The sequence below is a fragment of the Hemicordylus capensis genome, chromosome 17, assembly GCF_027244095.1.
Source record: "Hemicordylus capensis ecotype Gifberg chromosome 17, rHemCap1.1.pri, whole genome shotgun sequence".
Lineage (NCBI taxonomy): Eukaryota > Metazoa > Chordata > Lepidosauria > Squamata > Cordylidae > Hemicordylus > Hemicordylus capensis.
The window spans coordinates 8,712,500-8,738,700 of NC_069673.1; the positions used below are offsets into that span (position 1 = coordinate 8,712,500).

General features: G+C 48.3%; 1 protein-coding gene across 6 annotated transcripts in view; it reads right to left on the reverse strand.

The window, feature by feature from the left end:
* LOC128339079 (collagen alpha-1(XXVII) chain-like) overlaps positions 1-26,201 on the reverse strand; it is a 285,851-nt gene that overhangs the window by 29,953 nt on the left and 229,697 nt on the right. For 5 of the 6 annotated variants that reach the window (XM_053282602.1, XM_053282601.1, XM_053282600.1 and 2 more), the window contains exons 41-48: positions 18,373-18,426; positions 17,166-17,273; positions 15,651-15,704; positions 14,216-14,269; positions 6,643-6,699; positions 5,599-5,652; positions 3,193-3,246; positions 2,304-2,357 (exon numbers count right to left, since the gene is read on the reverse strand). In XM_053282602.1, the coding sequence (XP_053138577.1) occupies positions 2,304-2,357; positions 3,193-3,246; positions 5,599-5,652; positions 6,643-6,699; positions 14,216-14,269; positions 15,651-15,704; positions 17,166-17,273; positions 18,373-18,426 (489 nt within the window). Of the gene's footprint in view, positions 1-2,303; positions 2,358-3,192; positions 3,247-5,575; positions 5,653-6,642; positions 6,700-14,215; positions 14,270-15,650; positions 15,705-17,165; positions 17,274-18,372; positions 18,427-26,201 lie in introns of all 6 variants that reach the window. The other variant, XR_008312830.1, reaches the window with a different exon arrangement.

Genomic DNA, 26,201 nt, shown 5'->3' on the forward strand with positions numbered 1-26,201 from the left:
CAACATCAGCAGACAGAGAGGGAGCCCAACTGACTCCAGGCCAGAAGGCTGCCCCTTTAAGGCTTCTGCCCTCCAGGCAGGGAGGTGGATCCCAGGAGAGGGAGTCTGTGCTCAGAGGGACCTAAGGGCGCAGTCTGCCTCCAAGCCTCTTCGCATGACCCAAAGCGCAGAGGGAGGAGTGTCATGCCAGGCTCCAAGCCCCCTGAATGCTCCCGAGAACTGGGCTCCCGAGAGTCTCCAGGCTGGGAGATCTCGCTCTGTATATGCTCAGGAGTCCCACAGCATTGTGCTCTCTCCGTTTATACTCGTGGGGACAGGTCACTTAGTGACAGTGGGCCAGTCGCCCCTAGATTTGGCATCTAACAAGCAAATTGTAAAGGGGAACAGATGCACACCCTCTCCAATGCTGGGATATCCTGAGTAGACCCCAGAAGTTAACCGAAGCAGGTTAACTCTCTGCTAAAGGCCGCTCTGCACTTAGGGTGAACCACCTTGCCTTTCCCCTCCTTCCACAAAAAGGATAACCGTCGGTTAATGGGCCAATCAGCTCAACAGGAAGAACACAGATAAAGCTTGTGTAGGTAAATTGTCACACACACACCCCAGGAGGTTGAACAAGCGATGCAAACCTAAAGAGATGCATCGAAAGTACCGATACATCGAGATACATCGAAAGTACTGATTAGATTACTGGACTTTTCTGTTTATGCAGATTTCCCTTCTCACGTCTATGTACTCTGTTTTCATGACAAAAGCCTTGGCATACCTCGGCAATTCCCATGTTGTTTCACTCAAGAAGAGAGGTCAGCAACAATGGGATCCTTGTCAGTCCCTCCCAACACACCTGTTAGACAACTACAGTCAAATGGAATTTACCCCCAGGATATGGTTTTGGGTGTAAGTACCCCCAGCTACATGATCCAGTCTGCTCCCGGGATTTGCATGTACATGGGGACTCCAACAAGTGCTCCCTTGTGCCTTTCACTCAGGACTCCATCACCTACTTTGGGGGCGATTTACAGTCTACTGGCCACAATGGAAGGCGGTGTTCAGTATTTTGTGCCATTTCCTAGATCGGCTTTCTTGCCTGGCCTGATCTGCCCAGACTTCCTCGTTAACCCAGGAAGCTGGGTCCGAGGAGGAAGCCCCCTCCGGGAATCACTCCCAACGACCAACCCCTCCATCCTTCTTGCACCTGCCTTGGCCCGGAGCCCTCCGTCCCGTCCAGGTGATATGAGCCTTCGCCCGTCCTTGGGCCCCAAATCTATCTCTGTTCCCCTTTCTTAAATCCAACCCCCTCCTTCTCTAAAAGCCTCTCTCTCTTGCCTGCCTGGGAACTTACACAGTTAGCACTCTACGCTAAAAGGCCTCATTGCAGATAAATGTATTTTTGATAGGAATATGGCTCATGTGTACCCCCCACCTACAATAAATACCTTCTTTCTATTTTGAATCTTAAACCTTGCCTCTGTCCAGTTCATTTCCTGCACCCACAACTTTGCACAAATTAAAACGTATCGGAAACTGTTCCTTTCTGAGCTAAATTCCCTACGTGAGGCCAAAAGGTAGATTTCGGGGTGTCCACCAATCACCCCGAAGCAGGTTCACTAACAAGGCCAACATTAGAACTGACATCATAAGAATGGCCGCCTCCAGTCCAGCACTACGTTTCCCACAGTGGCCCACTAGATGCCCATGGCCAGGAGTCGAGGGTATGCCCTCTCTCCTGCTGTGGCTCCCCTGCAACTCCTTTACCCAGCATCGCAACATCCTACACCAGCCGACCCAGATCACCTCGAACCCACAAACACTTCCTTCTCCTCCTCTATTGATCTTTGCCGACACACAACTGGTTCCTGGGAGCACGCACAGGTCTTGGAGCCTGCCTGGATGCCCATCCTACCTGGCTTTGGGCCGCGAGAACGGGCTGTCTGACAGGTGTGGAGCCAATTTTCCCCCTTCGGTTCTCTCCAAGGCCCTGCAGCTTGGGCAACCAGACCACCAGGACAGGATGCTACGCTGCTGCCGGACTACCCACTGGCTCCAAACAGCGGCCTTCTGGCATCACGATTTGGGCTCTGTCTGCCCACAGTGAGTCCTTCTGCCCGACTCTCACTTGGGAAGCCACTGCTGTCGGCTCAGGGAATCCCTCGCTGCCGAGCCCCCTGGCTCAGGTTCCGGCCTGCACGTGCCCCCCCAGGGACCTCTCTCGTGTTCCCGAGGACACCATGGCCTAGTTTTCACTCCCAACCCTGCTCCAACTGGGGCAGCCCTGCCGGGCCCCGTCCCCGTCCCACACCTACCAGATTGCCTTTGGATCCTTTCGGCCCCGGTTGGCCTGGTGGTCCTGGATGTCCCTAAGAGGAGAAAAGAGACGGAAACAATTTGCTCGAAATACCCCTCTGGCAGACGCCTTGCACAGAGCACAAAGAACAGAGTCTACCAGGCCTCCAGAGGCACCGGCCATATGGAACAACTTAGAGGAAGCAGCACTTGCTTCACCAGCCTGAGCGGGGATGGAAAAGTGCAGCATGGCTCTTTGGAAGGAGAGGACAGGCTTGACACGGCACGAAAGGCGGCGTCAGGTCTGCTGCCCATGTCAGCTTCGAGGGGGACCATGGCAGAAAGCTGGCCGCCCTTCCGAAACCTCCCTGCTTTTCCTTGGTCAACGGCAGTGTCCGCTGCACCAGGGAGTCCCCAATATGCTTGACTACAACTCCCACAATCCCCAGCCAAAAGCCACTGCAGCAGGGAGTGCTGGGAATTGTAGTCAGCAACTTCTGTTCCCTGGTAAGGGAACACTAGTCAACAGCATCTCACGTGCACAAATTGGTTCACTCTGTCAAGAAGAGAAGTTTCCCCACTGCAAGTATTTGGAAGCAGGCAACAACTTCTGTTGGGAGATTCAAAAATGAAAGCCTCTTTCCCTTTTAAGGTATCTAAAACACCATCCAGTGTCCCCTCTAACAGGGATCCCCAGATGTTGCTGACGACAACTCCCAGGATCTCCAAGCAAAAGCCTTTGCAGCTGGGGATTCTTGGAATTGTAGTCAACAACATCTGGGGATCCCTGTTAGAAAGAACACTGGTGCCATCTGATAGTTTGGCTGGCCAGATCTCCGTTCAGTTTGTGCTCACACCCTGCCCAGGCACAAAATGCTGTTTTAAAAAAGCGGGGGAGAAGTGTCTTACAGGTAAGCCTTGTTGTCCAGGTTTTCCTCTCTCTCCATCAAGGCCTTCTTGGCCCTAAAAGGAATTGAGAAAAAGGTGCTGAGTTAGCTTTTCAGTCTGAGATCCCTGCTGTCCAGAGGCAAACAGCTGCGAGTCTGAGAATTCCCTCGCCAGTTGCATGGCATGGAGTGATGAAATGAAGGCCCTGATGATTTGATGACATCAAAAACAACACGAGCACTTGATCTCATGTAGTGACAAGAGAACGAGAGAGAGAGAGAGAGAGAGAACGAACGAACGAACGAACGAACGAGAGAGAGAGAGCGCCATTAAATTATCTGGAACTCTGGACTCTAGAACACACTTCCTAACGAAATCAGAGTTTACCCGTCTCTGAATGTTTTTAAGAAGGACCTAAAAACATACCTGTTTAGTCAGGCTTTTAGTTTATAGTTCTAAAGCTTCGGTTTTAGACTTCTTATTGCATTTCAAATTGTTTTAATTATGTTAATGTTTTAATTGGTTTTATATTGTGAACCACCCAGGGACGTTTTTGTATGGGGCGGTATATAAATGTAAGAAACAATCAATCAATCAATCAATCAATCGTGGAGCAACATTGAACAGGCCCAATTCAAAGTGCTACCAAAGCCCTAAATGATTTGGGACAAAGGTCTTTAAAAGACCACCTTCTCCTTCATGACGTTGCCTGTTCCCTCCGTCTTTGATGGCCTTGCTCTGTGTTGCTGTCAGAAGTGTGGTTTGTGGGTATAAGCGGCAGACCTCTTTGGCTGTGGCACTCAAGCTCCTCCAGAAGGCTGACCTTTCAATGACTATTCAAGATCATCTAGTTCTGGAAAAACCCTTTTTATCCAGAGCCATTGAAATGCTTCTGTTTTTACTCGATTCCACTTGGAGGTTGGCTCTGTTATGTTGGTTCTGGTTTGTGCTGCCATGCAACGGATACTTTCATTGATTTTATTTGGTTTGTTATCATTTTGCTGTCATGTTTTTAAATGGTGGCTGGGCCTGGGAGGTCCCCAAGTGGAAAGGACTGCCAAAGCAGAAGTGATGGGAGGGCCAATAGAGAAAGAAAAGGTGGGGCCCAAGAGAAGATAATGAAAACCAGAAATATTGAAGTATAAATGGAGCCCAATAAGGGGATGGAAGCCAGGGAAGCGAGTGTATCAGGAGCAACACGGGCAAAACGAGAGGCATTTTATTTGATCTGATGGTTTGTTGCAAAATGATTCATCCTGGAAGGATCAAACAGGCCTCAAATCAATCAATGTGAGGCCAGAGCAGGAGGCCAAACGACTCTCTGCCAATCCTCATTAACCAGGGCATTTTTCAAACAGCGGGCTTCACCGCACGTTGACTGCGAGCTTGAATCTGCCCCCAAAAATGGAGGCAAAAAGTGGATTCCCCCCTGGATATAAAACAGGCTAAACTTTACAGTGCAATGAAAAACCCGTTATCGTGTGTGAAGTCGTCCCTGTCCCGACAGCTCGCAGGGGCTTCGGAGTAAATCCGGCCGATATGTGAATGCCTCCATTCCAGAGGAAATGCGAACTAAAAGCCCTGTGTGAAAAATGCCCAGCCAGTCACAGACCTGAGAGATTCCCCCAGCGACGGAGAAACAGCCATATTCTTCCAACCCTCCTAAAACAGAAGTTCTTAGCAGTGTTCCCTGTAACGGGGATTCCCAGGTGTTGTTGACTACAACTCCCATGATCCCCAGCCAAAGGCCATTGCAGCTGGGGATGATGAGAGTTGTAGTCAAGAGCATCTGGAAACCCCATTACAGGGAACACTGGCCCTCTCCATCCCCAGCACAGCACCCCTCCAGTGGCTGTTGTTGGGGTCTATCTTAAAGAAACATAAGAGAGATGTAAGGTAAGACAGATAAAGAGATGGCGAGCCCTTTGGGGACCGGGAGCCATCTTATTTATGTATATCTCTGTAAAACCCTTTGGGAACTTTTGTTGAAAAGCAGTATATAAATGTTTGTCATATTCATATTCCCTGTCCTGCTCTTGGTTGCCTGGGAGGCCTACCTAAAACTCCCCGGCCACTTTCAGACCTTTCATCAACAGTGATCTGCCATCAAGTCAATATTTTATCTCGGATTTTCTGCCTTCTCCTCTTCATTTCCATGGTTTTAGCCTCCTGTCCTTCGTCACCATTACATCAACATCTCTCCCCAAAACGACAACCCAAACGTATGCCAAGGGGCCCCGTTATTAGCCCTGTCCCTGAGATCCAACCCGCTGGATCCAAGCTGCACACCCCCAAATCCAGAGCGAGCCTATCCATTTTGCAGCCTCGTGGTCTCCTACAAGCTCAGTATCATGGAACGTTACAAAGAGGAAATAACTTTTCCCAAGATGGTTAATTTCCTAACCAGGTATTTGGAGAAGGACTCACAGGATAACCAGGGTCTCCAGGCTCCCCACGATCACCTCTGTCACCAGCTGGGCCCTAGGAAGAGAGCATGAGGAAGAAGCAAGACAGACATGAAACCCAACCAAAACTCCTCATCTGAGGCCCTGCCCTGGGCTCTGTCTCCATTGGAGTGAGGCTAGCCAGGCTGGAAGCAGGGCCTTCATGCTGGTGGCCCCCACGGCGATGGAAATCCCTCCCAAGGGAGTCTTGGCTGGCTGTACCCCTCTTCTCTTTCTGGAAACAGGTTAAAAGGGCTCTGTTGCAGAAAACATTGGGGGGGCACTGAGGCACTGTGCTTCTTTCAGGGTTTCTTTTTTACAAATCGGCTTTGTTTTTTATTCTGTAAGGTTGTTTCCATGTTTTCACGGCATCACAAGCTATTTGGTACGCCCTTCGGAATGGGAACAGTCAGTTATCATTTGAGTTAAATCCAGCAATCCTGGTGCCACGTGGTATTTTACCAAAGACACCGACTTGATGGCACACTTTATTTTACTTTGACCAGCTTCCACCATGAGCGTGCTCAGCATGGACCCAGGCAGAAGATGCTATTTTGGAATGGGTGCCTCCATGTTTAAACTCTCTTCGGGCAGAAAACGCCTTGGAGAACTTTTGTTCCCCAACCCCCTTTTTATGCAGCAGAGCATTCAGGAACGGTATCTCCCACTCCCAGCCTGATGTGGTACAATCCCATTCCACCACATCAGGACTCTACCACCTCAATCTGCTGCCTGCGTAGACCCAGCCTTGTGGGAGCAAGCATGAATTCTTCCCTTTGCTGAGCAGGGTCAGCCCTGGTTTGTATTTGAATGGGAGAATACATACGAATGAATAAAAGAATGAATGAACCTTGGAGAAGCTGCTGCCAGCCTGTGCAGACTATACTGAGATAGATGGACCAAGGGTCTGACTCAGTATATGGCAGCTTCCTATGTTCTAGGTTCCAGCCAAGAGTTTCAGGGTTTGGTCTTGACTCCTGGGACCTCTCATCTTGTAAACACACATGGGGCTGAACAGGTAGCTTACTCTGTCTCCAGGCGGCCCAGGAGGTCCCTCCATCTTCCCATCATCACCTTGTTCTCCCTGCAAACACAATAACAACTAATATTACAACAGAGCAAGATTTGCACAATGGGTCATTTCTTCTAAAAAACAACAACCCCAACAACAAGCACCCACCAAATTTTTAGACTTCCCAATACACCTCCCAATATACTTACACAGACCAAGAGCTTGGAAAGAACAAAAGCAGGATCTTTTTAAATTCAAAGTTTGAAAGGCACAGTGGTTTTAAAGAAGCAGTGCACAAATCTTTCTGCATACTATATCAGTAATCTGTAACCTTCCAGCGATTAATAAGGCTTGACGGATAAGTATACTACAAATTCCCACCCCATGTGATTGTCACATTGGTTCTTGTCTTAAGTGCAGAGTTCACAATGTGTCGAAAACTGGAAGCTCTGTTTTAGGTAGGCAGTCCTTTAAAAATATCCCCCAGTTCAGCCACTGACATACATTAAAAACAGGAATTGGTGCGTGATAGAAATGTAATCTTGGTGTTCCTCACCTGCAGTCTTCTCTCTAGGATTAAGCTCAGAGGAAATGTCAGTTTCAGGTTCTGGTTCAAGCTCAGGTTCTGCCAGTTGGGTATACCCATTACTGACTGGCTAGTGCCAGTGATGTCACTGGCACCAACCAATCAACGCTCAGCAGCCAATCTGGGCACACCCCACTTCTGTGGCGAACCGGCATTAACCATTTCCTCTGGGCTCGATCCTGAAGAGGAGACTATACGTCTGTCCAAAATGCTAAAGCGGCACTCCTAAAGCGAACTGACCCTCAGCTCCTCGGTGCAGTTCTTCTAAGTTAAAACGAAAAGGGGGGAAATGAAGACACGGGAAAGGAAAGGAAGCACCTCTGTCGTTTGCAGTGCAAAGTTGAAGAAAGCCTGCTGCGGGTGGCGGGGAACTGCTGACTCCTGGTTCATCTGTACACAGTGCAATGGATGTGTGTAAGCAGAGGCAGTAATGCTGCGGAGGAAATCTCCCCTCTTTAATCCATGGTGGGGTTTATTGGGGCTTTCCAATGCGTAGCCCCCCCAGCTCCCAAACCTCCCCCTTGCCCAACAATGCGAATTCCTTCTGGCCCAAGCCCAGGTTAAAAATAAAAACGAAGAGTAGAAAAAGCCCCAAAGTAAACACGCTGTGACTACAAATGGAAAACGCGTGGCCAAGGCCTCTCTTGCTGCTGGCGGGTTTCCCAGGGCGGGAAGCGGCCGTTTGCGAGGCTGGAACGGCATTCCAGCGGGACGGGCCTTGGCTCTGCCGGGCCGCTTGGAGGGGCTGTCAATGGGCTGGATGAGAAAGGATGATTGACTGGGATGCACCGTGGAGCTCTGGGCCAATGAGAGAGGGAGATCGGCGGGCCAAGAACGGCTCCGGGGAAGGTCTGTCCTACTGCACCATTGAAGACTTGACTCCCTTGGCAACAGACACTCACTGGACATCACTAATAGAGCTTTTTAGTTTTTTTAAAAAAAATATCAGGCCTAGATTCCAATCCCCTCCACTCCCCACCACAGACTCTCCTTTCATTCCTCTTCAAGAGCACAGACACTTTGAGAGCCAGCGTGGTTCAGGAGATGCAGCCATAGTTTAGCGTTAGAGCGTCTGATTTGCATGCACACGTCCCAGGTTGTCATTCCCTGGCAGCCTCTCCAGGTAGGGCTGGGAGAGACTCCTGCCCGCAACCTTGGAGAAGCCGCTGCCGGTCAGAGCAGATAACCCTGAGCCAGGCAGATCAATGGACAGACTCTGTAGGAGCTTCATATATGAAGAAGGGCCCTAGCTCCGTAGTGGAACACCAGAAGGGTTTGCTCCCTGACAACATCCCCAGGTTAAGGTGGGAAAGACTCCTGCCTGAAACCTTGGAGAGCCACAGCCAGTCAGATGATACTGAGCCAATGGTCTGGCTCAATATATCAGAGCTTCCTATGTTTATTTCTGTTTTAACAGGAGGACCTGGGTTCAAATCCCCAGTCAGCCACTCCCTCTCAGTCTAAGCTACCTCACAGGGTTGTTGTGAGGGTAACAGGGAGAGGGAAGAGACGTGGCTATACCAGCCTGAAAGAAAGCACTGGATAAAAGCACCAACAAAATCAATGCAGTCCGTAGGTGACTTTCTGGACTTTTTGTTGTTGTAGGGAAAGAGGCATATCAATATGTTCAGTAATCATTTTAAGATAAATAAAATGCACCTGCTAACTGAGCAAAGAGGCACCTTTTTAAAGTGGCAATTCTCTTTATTGAAGTGGCGATTCTCTTTAACCCCTGTTAACTGGGCAAAGAGGCACCTTTTAAATGTGGTGATTCTCTTTATTGAGCAGGAGGAGAGCAACTGGCCCTCTCCACCCCTAGCACAGTATCCCTCCAGTGGCTGTTGCTGGTGTCTATCTTGTGTTTCTTTTAATTTATTTAATTTATTTATTTAATTTTTACATTTATATCCCACTCTTCCTCCAAAGAGCCCTTGGTGAGATGGTGAGCCCTTTGGGGACAGGGAGCCATCTTATTTATTTATTTAGTATTTCTCTCTGTAAACCACTTTGGAAACTTTTGTTGAAAAGCGGTATATAAATTATTGTTGTTGTTGTTGTTATTGAGCAGGGGGACAGCAACTGGCCCTATTAGTATTATTTATTTAGCAGTGTGTTCAGTGATTCAATTTCTGACTGGGACTTTCCATACAACTTCAGATCATCCATGTACAGCAGATGGTTGATTTGACTTGATGTTTTAGATGTTTGGTATCCGAGGCCTGTTTTGTTTAGTATTTGTGAAAGTGGGGTCATGGCGATTACAAACAACAAAGGGGATAGTGAGTCCCCTTGGAAAATGCCTCTTCTAATGCTAACCTGTCCAAGTGTCTCGCTGTTGATTGTTAACTGTGTACTCCACATGCTAATTGCTTTTTAAAATAAATATCTGAATGTTTTTGCTGACACCAGTTGTTTCTAAACATTTTCATGTGTGAGGCAACGAATCGAAGGCTTTCTTGTAGTCAATCCATGCAACACTTAGATTTGTTTTTCTTCTCTTGCAATTTTCTAAAATCATTTTGTCAATCAGCGGCTGGTCTATTGTGCCTCTGGTGTTTGGGCAATTATTATTATTATTATTACATTTATATCCTGCTCTTCCTCCAAGGAGCCCAGAGCGGTGTACTACATACTTAGGTTTCTCCTCACAACAACCCTGTGAAGTAGGTTAGGCTGAGAGAGAAGTGACTGGCCCAGAGTCACCCAGCTAGTCTCATGGCCGAATGGGGATTTGAACTCAGGTCTCCCTGGTCCTAGTCCAGCACTCTAACCACTACACCACACTGGCTCTGGCCCTATCCATCCCCAGCACAGCATCCCTCCAGTGGCTGTTGTTGGTGTCGACCTGATGTTTCTTTTTTAGATTGTGAGCCCTTTGGGGACAGGGGTCCATCTTATTTATTTATTATTTCTCTGTGTAAACCACCCTGAGCCATTTTTGGAAGGGCAGTCTAGAAAACAAATCATCGTCATCATCCCCCAGTGAGGATAATAATAATAATAGTAAAGCAGACAAGTTGTCCACCTTGTTTCTGCCTGATGCGATCCTAAGCTGACCACATTTCCAAAATCCACTCTTTTCCCTTCCTCTGGAGGAGAGCGAGGTGAAGAAAGCTTGGGATTGCAGCGACCGACCCTCGGGGACCTCTCCGGCAAGCACACGAGTGACAGTCCCCTGGGCCCTGAGAACGGCAAACCAAGCCAAGAGGAAGCCGTAAAGCACATGAGTCATTCCTGAACTGGTTCTAATTAAGCTGACTAAGCAAAAGTCTTTGCCTGGGGCAGAAAGAGGGGAGGTGGGAAGCAAAGACAGCCGCTGCGGAAGAATTCCTGAGTCACTGCAGGTGGGGGAAGTCTTCTGGAAGGGCAATCGGTGGAAAGTGGTGGCATGCAACCATGGGAAGGAATAATATTGATCAGGAGCCAGAACCTGAAGACGAGGGCACTGTCGAGACTAAGCCACCCTCTTAAAGCACTGGGCAGCCACAGATCCCCAGATTTAAATAGGAACCTAGGGAGCTGCCTTCTAATGAGTCAGACCCTTGGTCCATCTAGTTCAGTCTTGTCTATCCAGACTGGCAGCGGCTTCTCCAAGGTGACAGGCAGGAGTCTCTCTCAGCCCTCTCTTGGAGATGCTGCCAGGGAAGGAACTTGGGACCTTTCTGCATGCAAGCAGGCAGATGTATTTTCCAGAGTATTTTCCCATAGTCGACAACGACTCGACGGCACAACTTTAACTTTAAGTAGACAGATGATTGGTGGCACAATTATACAAAGAATGCTGGTCCCATTTTTGATGCAATCGTTTGGCCGTGCCCCAGAATCCTTTGCTCTTCACATGGGGATAACATGGCCAATGGACAGACAGATGCAAAGGTTCTGCTCTTTGCATATAATGTCTCAGTCGGTCTTCTAAATCTCACCCCCACCCCTGCATGTATTATATAGCCCCCCACACACCCTCTCCCCCCAGTCAAATTCATATCAGGAGTCCACCCTCGAGAAGCAGGCTAAATAAGCATTAGAATCACTGGCTGAACCCATATCTGAATTACACACTCATGACAATGCCTCTTATAAACAATTTGATATCGGCAGCAGATGGGCAAACATTATGTTCTGTGAAGCCTGCTGAGTTGGAGAACAATATTAGGTTATGTTTCAAAGCTTGGAAAAAATGTTCCGAGGAGTGAATTGGTAACATACAAGTAATAATCATACGCACACAGTGGGTCATATAAGACTTAATAAAAGCCCAGTGTTGATCCACGTCCTAGCTACGCAGGCAATATCTTTTGGATTATAAATGGAATATGAAAGTTCTTTTCCTTTGATTAGGGAAGAGGGCCAGTGATCTCTCTGCAAATGTCTTCCGGTCCAATTAAGAGAGGAATTTATTCAAATTCTGCCAGTTTTCATTTCTTTATAAACTGCTCCGAGCAACAGTGTGCTGGAGGGGTGGGATAAAAATGTTTCAAGTAAATAAAACCAAGTTCACTAACTTGAATCAAAAGGAGTCTTAAAAACGAACAGATTTACAGCAACATTAGCTTTCTTTTCCACTCAAGAAGGGGTTGTAACTCAGTAGCAGAGCAACTACTTTACTGTATGTACAGACAGTTCCAGGTTCAATCCCTGGCAGCATCTCCAGGTAAGGTTGGGAAAGACGCTGGCCTGAAACCCTGGAGAGCTGCTGCCAGTCAGTGTGGACAATCCTGTGCCAGATGACCCAGTGGTCCGACTCAGTATATGGCAGCTTCATATGTTTTTTAACCGTGTAGGCCAGAGGTAAGGTAAAGTGTGCTGTCGAGTCGGTGTCGACTCCTGGCGCCCACAGAGCCCTGTGGTTGTCTTTGGTAGAATACAGGAGGGGTTTGCCATTGCCTCCTCCTGCACAGTGTGAGATGATGCCTTCTAGCATCTTCCTATATTGCTGCTGCCCGATAGAGGAGTTTCCCAGAGTCTGGGAAACATACCAGCGGGGATTCAAACCGGCAACCTTCTGCTTGTTAGTCAAGTATTTCCCCGCTGTGCCACTTAAGGCAAAGGACACTGCATCACATGCATGGTAGATTAATTTGCATGGCTATATAGAACATAGGAACATAGGAAACTGCCATATACTGAGTCAGACTATTGGTCTATCTAGCTCAGTATTGTCTTCACAGACTGGCAGCGGCTTCTCCAAGGCTGCAGGCAGGAATCTCTCTCAGCCCTATCTTGGAGAAGCCAGGGAGGGAACTTGAAACCTTCTGCTCTTCCCAGAGTGGCTTCATCCCCTGAGGGGAATATATCGAAGTGCCTCACACATCAAGTCTCCCATTCAGATGCAACCAGGGCAGACCCTGCTTAGCTAAGGGGACAAGTCATGCTTGCTACCACAAGACTAGCTCTCCTCTCCCAAAGTATGGGGACACAACAAAGGATGTTCCAACAAGACCAGTATGTGGGACAAGTATGTCCACAAGACCCACAAGTATGTCCCACAAGACCAACTCTCATCTCCCAAAGTATGGGGACACAACAAAGTATGTCCCAACAAAGTATGGGGAACTGTGGAGCTAAAAGGCCATGCAATACCAAAACGTTCTGTTTGTCTGCGAGAATCCTATGTTTACAAATGTAAATGCAGAGATTCAGATTGCCTTTTTTACGGTCTTAGACCAGAATAACCATTGCAGAGCAACACAGTCAATCACAATAAAACATTTAATCATAAAAAGAAGAAAAAGAACTAAATTATAGAATCCTAACAGTAGAATGCTAACACTGAAAACTATAAAGCTACTTGTAAAAGGCTTTTCCAACACCATCTTGTATACAAGATCAGCACAGTTAATTCACAACAGCAGTAATTCATGATAATGCAGTCTCCCTAGCTTTGCATAAAAATGTATAGAAAGTCACTCTTTTATTTCCACACACTATAAAGTTTCTGTTTCATCAAGCCTTTGATTGACATTGTGGCTTTAACTATTGTTTCATCGGATCTTCCTTTCCCCTCTTTTCTTTTTGGGCTGTATCCATTTTAAGTTTAGGGAAAGTGGTATATAAATATCTTGAACAATATAACCTAAAATAATATTGTCCTTGCATCTGACCGAGTGGGCTCTAGTCCACAGAAGCATCTGCCAAAATAAATGTTAGTCTTTAAAAGGCCACAAGATGCCTTGTTTTTTTGTGCTACAACAGACCAATATGGTTACCCCTCCGGGAGTTTATTCCAGTGGTATTATTTTAGTCTGCAAAAATGTTATTTTCTTTCATGTGAAATCTGATTCAACGTGTATGTCAGAGACAAGGGAAGAAAGAATGAGGAGCAGAATTAGCAGCTAGAGAAACGTACAGCTCCAATCCTCGGTGTACTTTCTTGGATGAAAGTCGCCAAGATCCATCGTACTGACTTCTAACTCTGAGAACACAGGATTGCAGACTTGGTTGGCTTTTCTGTTATAATTTCCATCCTTTATGGATGTGGAGATGGTGGGAGGGGTACAGAAAAGCCCTGCTGGATCAGGCCCAAGGCCCATCTAGACCAGCATCCTGTTTCCCACAGTGGCTCACCAGATGCCTCTGAGAAGCCCACAGGCAGGAGTTGAGGGCATGCCCTCTCTCCTGCTGTTGCTCCCCTGCAACTGGTATTCAGAGGCATCGTGCCTCTGAGGCTGGAGGTAGCCTATAATCATCAGACCAGTAGCCATTGATAGACCTGTTCTCCATGAATTAGAGCTGAATTGGTGATCATCGTCTCAAGTAAACACAGTAGGGTATGGGACCTAATGTCATCTGGACCTCTTATGCACACCTCATTCTTAGCAGAAGCAGAGTACAAAACAGGCCAACGTATGTGAATTATTATACCCAATTTATTCAGACTGCAGAGTGTTAGCTTCTCTCAGCACAGACTATTTACAGACTCGGCCTGAGAGAGATCTCTCCTAAGGCCCACGTTTTCTGTTTTTCCATGAATTTAACTCTGCAGCACAGATCCTGCCTATTTACCTTTTCACCCTTGGTTCCAGGTGGTCCAATCGGGCCTGGTGATCCTGCGTGTCCCTAGAGAGGAGAGCAAGAGAGAGAGAAATGCATGATTAGAATGGGCTGGCTGACCATTTTGTGATAAGCACCAACCAATGGGTTGTTCCCACTGGAAGAGTTTTCAAGCGACTCCCGGAAGAAGTTAGCAAGAGGCTAGGTGAGAGCGGTCCATGCACAGCACTTCCAGAGGGAGGCTTCGGTATGGTACCTCTTACAGTATGATGGTACCTAGAACCAATTCAGTTCAAATTCGAACCAAACCACTGGTCCGCAACCTGGTTCGTTAAGATTCGGTTCGTGCTGTCAAACTGGGCCGAACCGGTTCGGCCTGGTTCAAGTGCCTTGCTTGCAAAGGAGAATCCACTAAAAATTTTGGGTTCGATTCTGCATGGCCAGTATGAGCATCATCTCTCAGGCCAGGAAATGTTTGGTAGCCAACAAGCTATGCTCTGGGACCAGTGGGATTCAGTATCCACCTTTCCTGCCGCTTTAGCAATAGCAATAGCAATAGCACTTACATTTATATACCGCTCTATAGCCGAAGCTCTCTAAGCGGTTTACAATGATTTAGCATATTGCCCCCAACATTCTGGGTACTCATTTTACCGACCTCGGAAGGATGGAAGGCTGAGTCAACCTTGAGCCCCTGGTCAGGATCGAACTTGTAACCTTCTGGTTACAGGGCGACAGTTTTACCACTGCGCCACCAGGGGCTCCTTTAACTCAATACTTAGGAGAGCTGGTAGAGGGATGGATGCAAAACAATGGATATAAATGGTGCATTTTCACTAGAGGGGAGCACCATGATCTAGAGCAAGGAATCTCAGTGTTGGGTCCCCAGATGTTGTTGGACTTCAACTCCCATAATCCCCAGCCCCAGTGGCCTTTGGTTGGGGTTTATGGGAGCTGAGGTCCAAGAACATCTGGGGGCCCAATGTTGAGAATCCCTGACCTAGAGGAGGCTCTCCATGGTGTCCAGGCAGTTGGCTATCCCACATGAGAACCTCCTGCTCATGCGACTTCCACTCCAATCCCTCGTTCACCCTCCCCATTGCTGTCCTGGCACTCGGGAGACCTCCAGGAAGACTGGATCAAGGATGGAGGAATTGACCCATGCCACGTACTGTGGGGAGGGGCAATTCTTTTGCCGGGAGATGCACATATCGCATTTCACAACCGTTGCTGTTGATGGTTTTATGTTGTTAGCATCTCCAGGTATTTTTTTTTAATGCAATGCAACAGTGGGGTACAAAACTTTATAGTAATTAATTAACTAACAACAACAACCCCAACGCCCCCAATCTTGACTACACAGATAAAGCAAGGGAAGCTTGGTGAATCAGAGGAAAGCTCAAAAGGGCAGATCCATGACATAGCAAGTCCCAAAAGGAGGGCTTACCTGGTAGCCTTTTAAACCAGGCTCTCCTTGGACTCCCATTCGACCTGGAGCACCCTGTGGGAACAAGAGGAGATCAAATCTGTCTTTGCTATGAGACTTAAGCTGCAAAGCAGAAAGTCGTCATCCTTGCTATGAATTCATCAGGCAGTCATGCGCTCGCTCTCTCCCTCTCCCTCTCCCTCTCTCTCTCTCTCTCTCTCTCTCTCTCTCTCTCTCACACACACACACACACACACACACTTACTCCCTGTGTGCAGTATAGGGATAATATAAATCTCATGGCCTTTGACTTCTACCTTGTTAGCTGCCTCCAATTAACAAGTCAGATGATATTTACTTAAATGCAAATACATGTGTTGCCTTTCTGAACTATTAAATTAATTAATCGAAAAGACAAGACCAGAAAAACAGCATTCGACCTGCTGAATGGAGAAGCTGGAAATAGAATCTGCCTCTGTTTGTCTGCGAAGATATGCACCCTGTCATTGAGCTGTGATCCAGCTAGACCACTACCAAGTAATCTGACAGGTCCCAGCTCCCCATGATCTCAAGGAGAGGACTCCCCCGGCCCTGCTGCCAGACCTTTGAAACCGGAGGCGCTAGGGATTGGATTTGGGGCCATTTTCTTGCGAAGCAGGGACCCTACGACTGAACTCATTAGACCCAGTTGGGACAGAACGTGAAAATTATTGGCCAGCAGCTAGACCACAGATGCAAAACTTCCAGGGAGGAATCGGGGAAAATGGTTGCATGCACAAAACATTCTAGCATGAGGACAGTGTTAGTCTGGATGCTGCCAGAATAGCAAGCATGAATTGCAACCTTTGCTAAGCAGGGTCCACCCTGGTTTGCATTTGAATGGGAGACTTCATGTGTGAGCACTGTAAGAAATTCCCCATAGGGGATGGGGCTGCTCTGGAAAGAGCACCTGCATGCTTGCATGCTTGCAGATGGTTCCATGTTCCCTCCCTGGCAGCATCTCTAAGATAGGGCAGAGAGAGACTTCTGCCTGCAAGATTGGAGAAGTTGCTGCCAGTCTGTGTAGATAATACTGAGCTAGATGGACCAAGGGTCTGACTCAGTAGAAGGCAGCTTCCGATGTTCATCTGCCCACTGATTCCACATGTGCACACAAAAGATCTTGGAAAACTACCTTATTGGTGGATATCTGAGTGGGACATAATTCTAAAATAAGCCCTTCCTTAGCCCTGATCATTCAGTGCTTGGCAAAGAAAAATAAAATAACATCTTGCATTGCATTCAGAGGATTCTCAGCTTTAGGCCAGATGGAAGCTCAAGACAAAACAAATTCCAGCACGGAGGAGCAGCCACCTTAAGTTACACTTAAGTTAAGTTAAGATGTATATTTCACTTAAGTTACACTGAAGTTGCACCCCCGGCCTTCTCCATCTGTAGATGGCTGTGCCCTAAAGATGCATATATGCTGCCCCACATTTTTCCTGCTCGGAAACTGGAAATGCTGCCCCACAATTGCATCCAGCAAGCTGTTCTCACCATAGCTCCCAGGGTACCTCTGGATCCTTTCGGGCCTTGAGTCCCCACGACTCCCATCTTCCCAGGTGGGCCAGTCTCTCCAAGTTGCCCCTGATGGCCTTTGCTGCCCTGAAGACAAGAGAAAATACATTGGTGATGGGGGGCAAAAACCCCACTCTCAATGGGGCACTCAACCTCTTCATGGACTATACCACTTGGAAAAGGCGGTGGGAGCTCACAGGACAGAATGTTCCTCCAGACATAAGAGAGATTCCTGCCCAGAGAAAACGGGTACGGAAGGCTCTCATTATTTATTTAACTTATTTTTATACTGTCCAAATGCTACGTCTCCGGGCGGTTATCCATGGTGGATCGCGGTTTCTAGTATCCGCTGATGGGTCTTAGTGGCCCAGTTTCTTTCTCGGGGGTACTAAAAATAGGCAGATTTCGCCTATCCATGGTTCCTGGGCTACTGGGAATGACTTCTGGAGTCATCGCCAGCGGCATTTCCAGTCTGGAGGCAGCATGGATAATAATAATAATAATTTTGTGGCTCTTTTATAAACAAATTATTTTTCCCCCCTTCCATTTTTCGTGGAAAAATCAGCAGATTTGTGGGGTTTGGGGGGGCACTGATGGAGAGCTGGAGAGCAGCTGGAGTTATTTATTTATTTATTGTTAAATTTATATACCGCCTTTCATTAAAAACAATCACAAGGAGTTCTGTTCCCCGGCTGCCCCCCACCCTGCCCTGCTTTTTGGTATACCAGGAACCTAACCCCAGGATTCCCACAAGGGTTAGTTTGTAGATGAGAACAGAATCCCCATGAAGAAAGAAAGAAAGAAAGAAAGAAAGAAAGAAAGAAAGAAAGAAAGAAAGAAAGAAAGAAAGAAAGAAAGAAAGCAAGCCCTCCTGGATGTCAGGGAGAAGGCTAGCCTAGAACCCTTCTCCCTCCCTGACACACTGGTTTTTCTATGTCCAGGGATTTTCAGTATAGAGGAGCTTTTAGTTATGTGTGTCCCACTTCCAATCTGAAAATGGTATGCCCTGTTCTAGTTTGCCCCACTCCATGAGAAGCAAAAGAAAGAAAGAAAACGAAAGAAAGAAGGAAAGAAAGAAAAGAAAGAAAGAAAGAAAGAAAGAAAGAAAGAAAGAAAGAAAAGGAAGGAACATAGATTATTGGGAACATCAGTATGGCCAGAAGTGTAACAGGAGCATCGTTCCTACCTTTGGGCCAGTTTTCCCCTTTTCCCCTTGTTGACCTGGTTTCCCTTCTGGTCCCTGAGAAGAGCAGAGAGAGACATTTTCATCACCATTCAGCACCAGTCAAAGCAGAGCAGCACCTTAGAGGAAGGTCACGTTCACACAGGACCCTCCTGCTCTGACTACCTGGACGAGACCCGAGCTGTTCACACCGAGGTGGTGGGCTACTGTTTTGCCCTAAACTCCCAGCCCAGCTGCTGGGTTCCTTTTTGCAACCTGTAGCTCTTTAAACAGGTACAAGGTGTGGGATTTGACCCGGGCTGACCCACACTGCTGCCATCCCTCCATTAAACCCGAATTCCCACTGGGCACTTTTGTTATTTTCAGACAACTCTTGTTAGCAAAGCTTTTACTAATTGCACATCACCTGGAAGACGGGGAAGCAGAATGAGAATTGTGGGCGAGCTCAGCAACAATGACCTCCCCCGCTGCCTCTTACGGCTTCTCTGTTGGTTTCTTTAGTCTCAGATGCAATTTTGTCTTAGGTCAACATAAAGGCAAGCAGCTTATCACTTCTTTTAAAAGATGTCTGGATTTTCTGCCCAAAAAGGAATCCTTTACTGTGCCTGGACACAAAGCACAGATGTAGATTTCACCGGACCCCTGGATGCACCTGTGCATAAATTACATGTGTGCATACAGAGGGGGCTAGGAGGTCTTTTCCCAGGGACAGGGGATGAGTCATCTCCATGTCATCACTTGGAACATGGAAGCGGAGCGACTTGGGTTTATGAGAAGGCCTGCAGCCTGCAGGCGGTGGGCCAACCGACCGGTGAGACAGAGTCGAACAGCTGCTGCAGTGCCGAAGAAAGAATTAAATTGTGCAGTGCTCTGACAGCAAGAAGCTGAGGTTTATCAGACATTTCTTTGCCCTTCCATTGTCCTATAAGAAGTCTGCTTCTCCCAGTGGCACTCTTTGGACTGGACTTCTAGATGAAGGTCCAGTTCCCCAAAGGCCTGGGAGGGGGCTCCAAATGCTGAGCAGCCTGCTAATTTAAGTGGCAGGATTGTCCACACAAAATGTGGACTCTCTCTGCAAGTCACTAGAAAGCATCTTATTCAGAATCTCTTCTAAAAAACAAAACAAAACAAACAAACAAAACGTCTTTCCAGCTTTCCCTGAGCATGTTCTGGTGTGAAAAATAGTGCATTGCAGATTATCTGCCCCACCACAAAAGACCTTTAGGTCCAGGCTCCAAAATTACCTAGGTGCACCTCTGCCCTTTCCCTCTAAACACTTCAGATCAAGGTGAAATCAACACTGAAGAAACCCTGGTTATGGCTCTGCTGAAAACCAGGGTGGTGGAAGTGTTTCAAATCAGGACAAGGGAGACCGGGTTTCAAACCCACTCTGAGCCACAGAGCTCAGTGGAAGGCCTTGGGCGCCTTATTTGACAGGTGACGAATCTACTTCACAGGGTTGTAGTGAGGATAAATGGGGGAGAGAAAGGATGTCTGCTGCCTGGAACTTGTTGGAGAAAAACTGGGATAAAAAGATAATAACATATTGAGGGAAAGACCAGCACAGCATGAGGAGCAACAGAGACCAGTCCTTGGGCTTTAGTGCTTTGAGTTTCTCTTGCACTTGCTCTCATCTGCAAAACCCTACTGCGATGGGCACTCTTTGCATAAGAATAATCCACTTTCCAAGTTCATTTTTATTGGACTCAGATCAGCTGGCTGGGAGCAGGGAATGCCGCAAGCTACGAAGCACTTTTGCTATCTCTTATTCTTTGAGAAGCCTTGTATATATTCTCGGTGTGCCCTTTGGGTCATGGTTCTGGTTGGGAAAATAAATGCTCTTCCACACTTCTTCCTGAGATGGGATTCTCCCAACATCCCTTCTGGACATCGCCTCATTTAACCCGCCGACAACAGTGAAAGCGCCGTGGGCTTTCAGCTACAAAAAAAAAAGTGGCTGCTTTGGGCCACAAGCCGGTTTGGAGGGAGGGGTTCCAAACACACTCCTGATGTTGTGTGGGGCTGGCCTTAGCTTTCGGTTAGGGCTCAGCAACCTTTCAGAAGCGGGGTGCCATCCTGGATGTGGGATGGGGACTCTAGGCACACCCACTTCCGGGGTTCACATGCCAAGGAGAAGGAGGAGGAGGAGGAAGAAGAAGGGTCCTGGTCCTTTGCTGCCACCTCTTACGCCACCACTCTTTTTCCTCCACCTCCTCCATCCTCTTTGCCTCTGTTGTTTATGTCCTCTAACTCCTCGACAGAAAGTGGCAGTTTTATTGAGTTCTGCTCCTACGTCCTCTCTTCTGCTGCTGACGACAGGAAGTGAAGGCATACAGAGTGGAGTAGGATCTTCCTGCTGCCACCGCCACCGTCACAATTGATGCTCGGGGGCGGGGGGGGCGGTTGATGTTACAGCACACCGGCGAAATGATTTTGAGTGGACTAGAATTTGGAGCCACCATGTGAGTGCCGCTCGCCATACAAGTTGTGCGCCACTTTGGGGACCTATTTATTTATTTGCCAAATTTATAAAACCACCTGATACACACACACACACACACACACACACACACACACACACACACACACACACACCAGCTCCTTGGAGGAAGAGCAGGATATGAAATGTAAAATAAATTTTTTTTAAAAATCACAATATAAAAAATAGACACCAACAATCAACACACTTCCACAGAATAAAAAGCATTTTAAAAAACCCAGTGAAATACCCTGGACCTAAGCCGTTCAGGGCTTTGTAGGTAATGACCGGCACTTTGTATTCCGCTTGGAAACGTATCAGCAGACCGTGCAGTTCTTTCAGAATCGTCGTTATATGGCCCCTTCAGGGTTGTCCCAGAGACCAACCTGGCGGCCGCATTCTGTACCAGTTGTAGCTTCCGAACTATGTACAAAGGCAGCCCCACGAAGAGTGCATTACAGTAGTCAAGGCTGGAGGTCACTACTGTTTTAAGGTCCTTTGTCTCCACAACTTGCCACATTGTGGCATATATAGTTCCCCATCCAAGTGCAAACCAGGGCAGACTCTGTTTAGCAAATATGCCCCAAGTTGCTGCCCCCTGCCTTTGGGGATGGCCCTTTGGTTATAGTAGCAACAGGGGGAGGAAGAGAGTTCACCAGAGGTGAGGAATGTGCCCAGATGTATCATGACATCAATGCAAAACAATGGGCTACAGCTGCTGAGAATGATGGTCCCCCACCAGCTTTCTGCAGGGGGTTTGCCAACCCCGGCCCTTATAGGAGGAGAGCTGGTCTTGTGGTAGCAAGCATGGATTGTCTCCTTAGCTAAGCAGGGTCCACTCTGGTTTGCATTTGAATGGGGGACGTGTGAGCACTGTAAGATATTCCCCTTAGGGGGTGGGGCTGCTCTGGGAAGAGCATCTGCACAATTCCAAGTCCCCTCCCTGGCAGCATCTCCAAGACAGGGCTGAGAGAGACTCCTGCCTGCAAGCTTGGAGAAGCCGCTGCCAGTCTGGGTAGACAATACTGAGCTAGATGGACCAAAGGTCTGACTCTGTATATGGCAGCTTCCTATGTTCCTAAGACAAAAACCAAAGGAGTGTGGTGCATATTCCGTGCAGCCCAGCCGACTGGAGGCAGGTAAGGCTGCACCCCTTCAAAGCCAGCTTCCCCCTCCCCACAATCCCAGCCCCAAATATAGTCAGAACAACAATGAGAATATGCATTGGACGTCACAAAGGCAGACGTGAACCCAGCACACACACACACACACACACACACACACACACACACACGGGAATTGTCCCTGTGACCTTGCTGCTTTGGCCATGAAATTAGTTTATCTAAAATAATGAAGGGGGGGGGACCTCCCCCGTATCATTTCCAATGGTTCTGAGGTTTTTCATATGAGATCATCCCCTTAATAAATGCTGTTCAAGAGGAGAAGCCTTTGTCCCCTAAGCAGAAAGCCGCAAAAAGATTCAGGAAATTAGTGAGATTATTAAGGTCAGCCACTTGAAGACACAAATGCTTCAGAGTGATCAGAAACACATTTCCTATGCTCTCTCCCTCTCTCTCGTTCCAGAAAGAAGATGTCGATAACAAGCAAAAGAAGAAGGCGGAGGGTGGGGGTGGAAACAGCAGCTGGAGGACTCCCATTTGCAACCACCCTCTTAAACCCCCAAACCCTGGAGAATATACAGGGAAGGAGAGCTTGCTTTAGAGCAGGGTTTCCCAACCTGTGGTCCTCCAGATGCTGCTGAACTACAACTCCCATCATCCCCTGCTACTATTAATTGTGGCTGGGGGTGATGGGAATTGTAGTTCAGCAACATCTGGCAGACCACAGGTTGTTCCCTTGGCTAAGCAGAGTCTGACCTGGCTTGCATTTGGATGGAGGAGGACTACATGTGAACATTGTTAGATATCCCCCTGAGGGGATGGGCCCGCAGCTCAGTGGAAGAGCATCTGCTTTGCATGCAGAAAGTCCCAGGTTCGATCCCTGGCAGCATCTCCAGGTAGGGCTTGGAGAGACTCCTGCCTGAGACCTTGGAGAGCCGCGGGCAGTCTGTGTAGACAGTCCTGAGCTAGATGGACCAACGGTCAGACTCAGTCTAAGACGATTTTCACAGCTCAGTGGTTGAGCATCTGCTCTGCATGCAGAAGGTCCTAGGTCCAGTCCCTGGCAGCATCTTCGAAAGACTCCTGCCTGAAACCTTGGAGAGCTGTGGCTTGTCTGTGTAGATGATACTGAGCTAAATGGACATTGGAAGCTGCCGTATACTGAGTCAGACACTTGGTCCATCTAGCTCAGTATAGTCTTCAGACTGGCAGTTGCTTCTAGGGATGGGCCCGGACTGGTCCGGAGGCCATTCAAAAAGCCTCCGGACCGGTCCGGACCTGGGTGGTCCGGCACTGGGGTGGGGTGGGTACCTTTAAGAGCGGTGGGAGGGTTAACTTACCCCTCCCGCCGCTTTCCCGCTTGGCGCCGTAATGTGCACAGTAATTGGGGCGGCAGAACAGCTCCCTGCCGCCCCTTCCCTGACGTTGCTTAAAAAACCTCCCAGGAGTCCTTTGCGCAGTTGGCGGTTCTGTGCACACCCCTAGTGGCTTCTCCAAGGTTGCAGGCGGGAATCTCTCTCAGCCCAGTCTTGGAGATGCTGCCAGGGAGGGAACTGGGAACCTAGATGCTCTTTGCAGAGCAGCTCCATCCCCTGAGGGGGAATCTCTTGCAGTGCTCACACTTCTAGACTCCCATTCATGCAACCAGGGTAGACCCTGCTTAGCCAAGGGGACAGGCCATGCTTGCTACCACACGACCAGCTCTCCTCTCCAACCTAATGATTTGACTCAGTATAAGGCATTTTTCTATTTTCCTATGTTTAAAAACCCCACGTAGTACAAGCTCTTCTTTCTCCATATGGGTCAGCTGAGTTTCCTTCCCTCACATCACTGCTGCTGCCCCCTCCTTTCCAGCCACCATGTTCATGTGCATATCTGCTCATGCGCGGTATAGGCAGTCCTCGACTTACGACGCTCCAAGTTAAGGATGTTGATAAACTGCCACCTCGTTTCAACTTCACAACATCGGTCGGGGGGGGAGGCCCTGCTAGACCACTACTGGCAAGTGGACTAGAGAAGGTGGAGGTGACAATGGCCTTGTTACTGAGACCGGGTAGACCTGTTGGCGGTTGCGTCTGAGGCTGGAGAGAGATGGGCTCACTGGCAGTGCTCCCTCTAACAGGGATTCCCAGACAGTGTGGACTACAACTCCCAGAATCCCCAAGCAAAAGCCACTGCAGCGGGGGATGCTGGGAACTGTAGTCAAGAACACTTGGGGATCCCTGTTAGAGGCAACACTGCTGACTTGCACCCTAAAGGGCAGAAGAGCTATCTTCCACAGCCACAGCCTGAGACCGCACTTACACAGGGGGGAAACACCAGCCCATCTCCAAGGTCTGGAACTCCTACAGGTGTTCCAGACAGTGCAAGAAGATGGCATGGCACACGGCATAAACCTCCACAGAGAGATCAAGCAGCATCACTAGGGAAACACTCCTCCATCTCCTTACAAAGAATGTGCAGTGTGGAAACTGGTTGGATTGCCAGGGCTGGAAACGGGCCTGAAAAGAGGACATATTCTCCAGGGAATGCTGGTGTTTCTCTACCAGCATACATTCAATCCTACCAGAAAATTATACACTGGCTTACAGCTGGCAATGAGGAGTATTTGGGGGGGTGTTTTTTTTAAATGGAGACACAATCATTACCTTATTTATTATTGATATGTTATTATCGATTACATTTATACCCGGCTTTTCCTTCAAAGAGTTCTGAGTTGCGTACACAGTTCTCCTTACCACACGCAAGAGGTCCTCATAACGACCCTGCACGGAAGGTCAGGCTGAGAAAGAATGCCTAGCCAAAGATGGCCCAGTAAGCTTCCTGGCTGGAGTAAGGAACAGAACCCAAGTCTACTGATCCAGCAATAACCACTCCACCATCGCCCTGCTCCCCCACAGCACACACAGTAAGGCAGTTCACACGATGATTATTAGGGTAGCACATACCACCCTACCCTAGTTGGGGAGCTCTGCAGGCTCCCGTTTTGTGACCGTGCGCTCTTGAAAAGCAAGGACAGAGGGGGAGCAAGAGATGGTCTGGGAGAGAGGAGCTGAGTCAGGCGGCGTTTCCTCCCCTACCTCCGAAAAGTGCTGGGTAGGAAGGCACCCTCTGGCCCAGCACCTCTCTCCCAGGCGATCACTTCCTCCCCTTCTGGCCTTGCTCTTTAAAAGCACATGCTCGCAAAACGGGAGCCTGCAGAGCTCCCAAGCTAGGGTAAGGTATTTGCCCTACCTAATAAATATGGTATGAACACGGCTGGTGAATGCTAACTTCTCTATCTTAAGCTCATGGTATTTACTCCAACACGGGAATCTTGGAGTAACTTTGGAGCAGAGTGGGGGGGGGGAAGGGAGAGAGAGAGAGAGAGAGCTCTGAGTAAAGAATGAGAAGATGCCAAGAAACAGGGATTCATTTCAGATTTTGGCTCATTCCAGCTTCTGTTTGCTCAAAACCAATACCAGCTGGAAGATGCTTTGTTCGCCGGGAGTGAGATCTCAGACTGAAAAGACCAGCCAATTTACTGAAAGGCACAGCAAGCTCCATTTTCTTCTCTCCTGCATCCCAATGCAAGGATCTCTCCAGCCTTAGATTCACTGTACCCGTTTCACCTCCCCCGGGGTGTCCAGTGGAACACTTTGGAGTTATCCCTGGAGGACACCCATCCACCGACAGCTGCAGGATGCCTGCCACACCGAGAGCGGGGAGGGAGGGAGGGAATGATTCAGCTCTCATCCAGTCGGTTCAGCTGAACTGAGTGCACTGAGTCACCAACACCAAAATAGCTGACCAGAATTAAATCAGCCCTGTCAACAAGATAAATGTTTGTAAGATCAAGAACCAAACTGGAACACTGGGAGAGAGGAAGCCATGGCCAGACGGGAACTGGAAAGGGGTCAGTTACAGTAGCTATGCTACTTTCCCCTCACTTCCAGTGCCATTAGCAGGAAACCTTCCGTAATGGTCCAACGCTACTTTTCACAGATCTCCACCTAACGCCTCCCATCAGTGGCTTGCAATCTGGTTTGGGTCCTGTTTGGGTCCTCCTGGCTCTGCAGACAGAGGTCACCGGGGAGCAATGTAGGGATGACCAGCTGACATGCTTTAAAAACGTAATCCCACGACTTGCACAGAGAAGGTTGTGTGGCCTCCAAGATCTCAACGGTACACAGGAACATAGGAAGCTGCCATATACTGATTCAGATCTGGTAGCAAGCATGACTTGTCCCCTT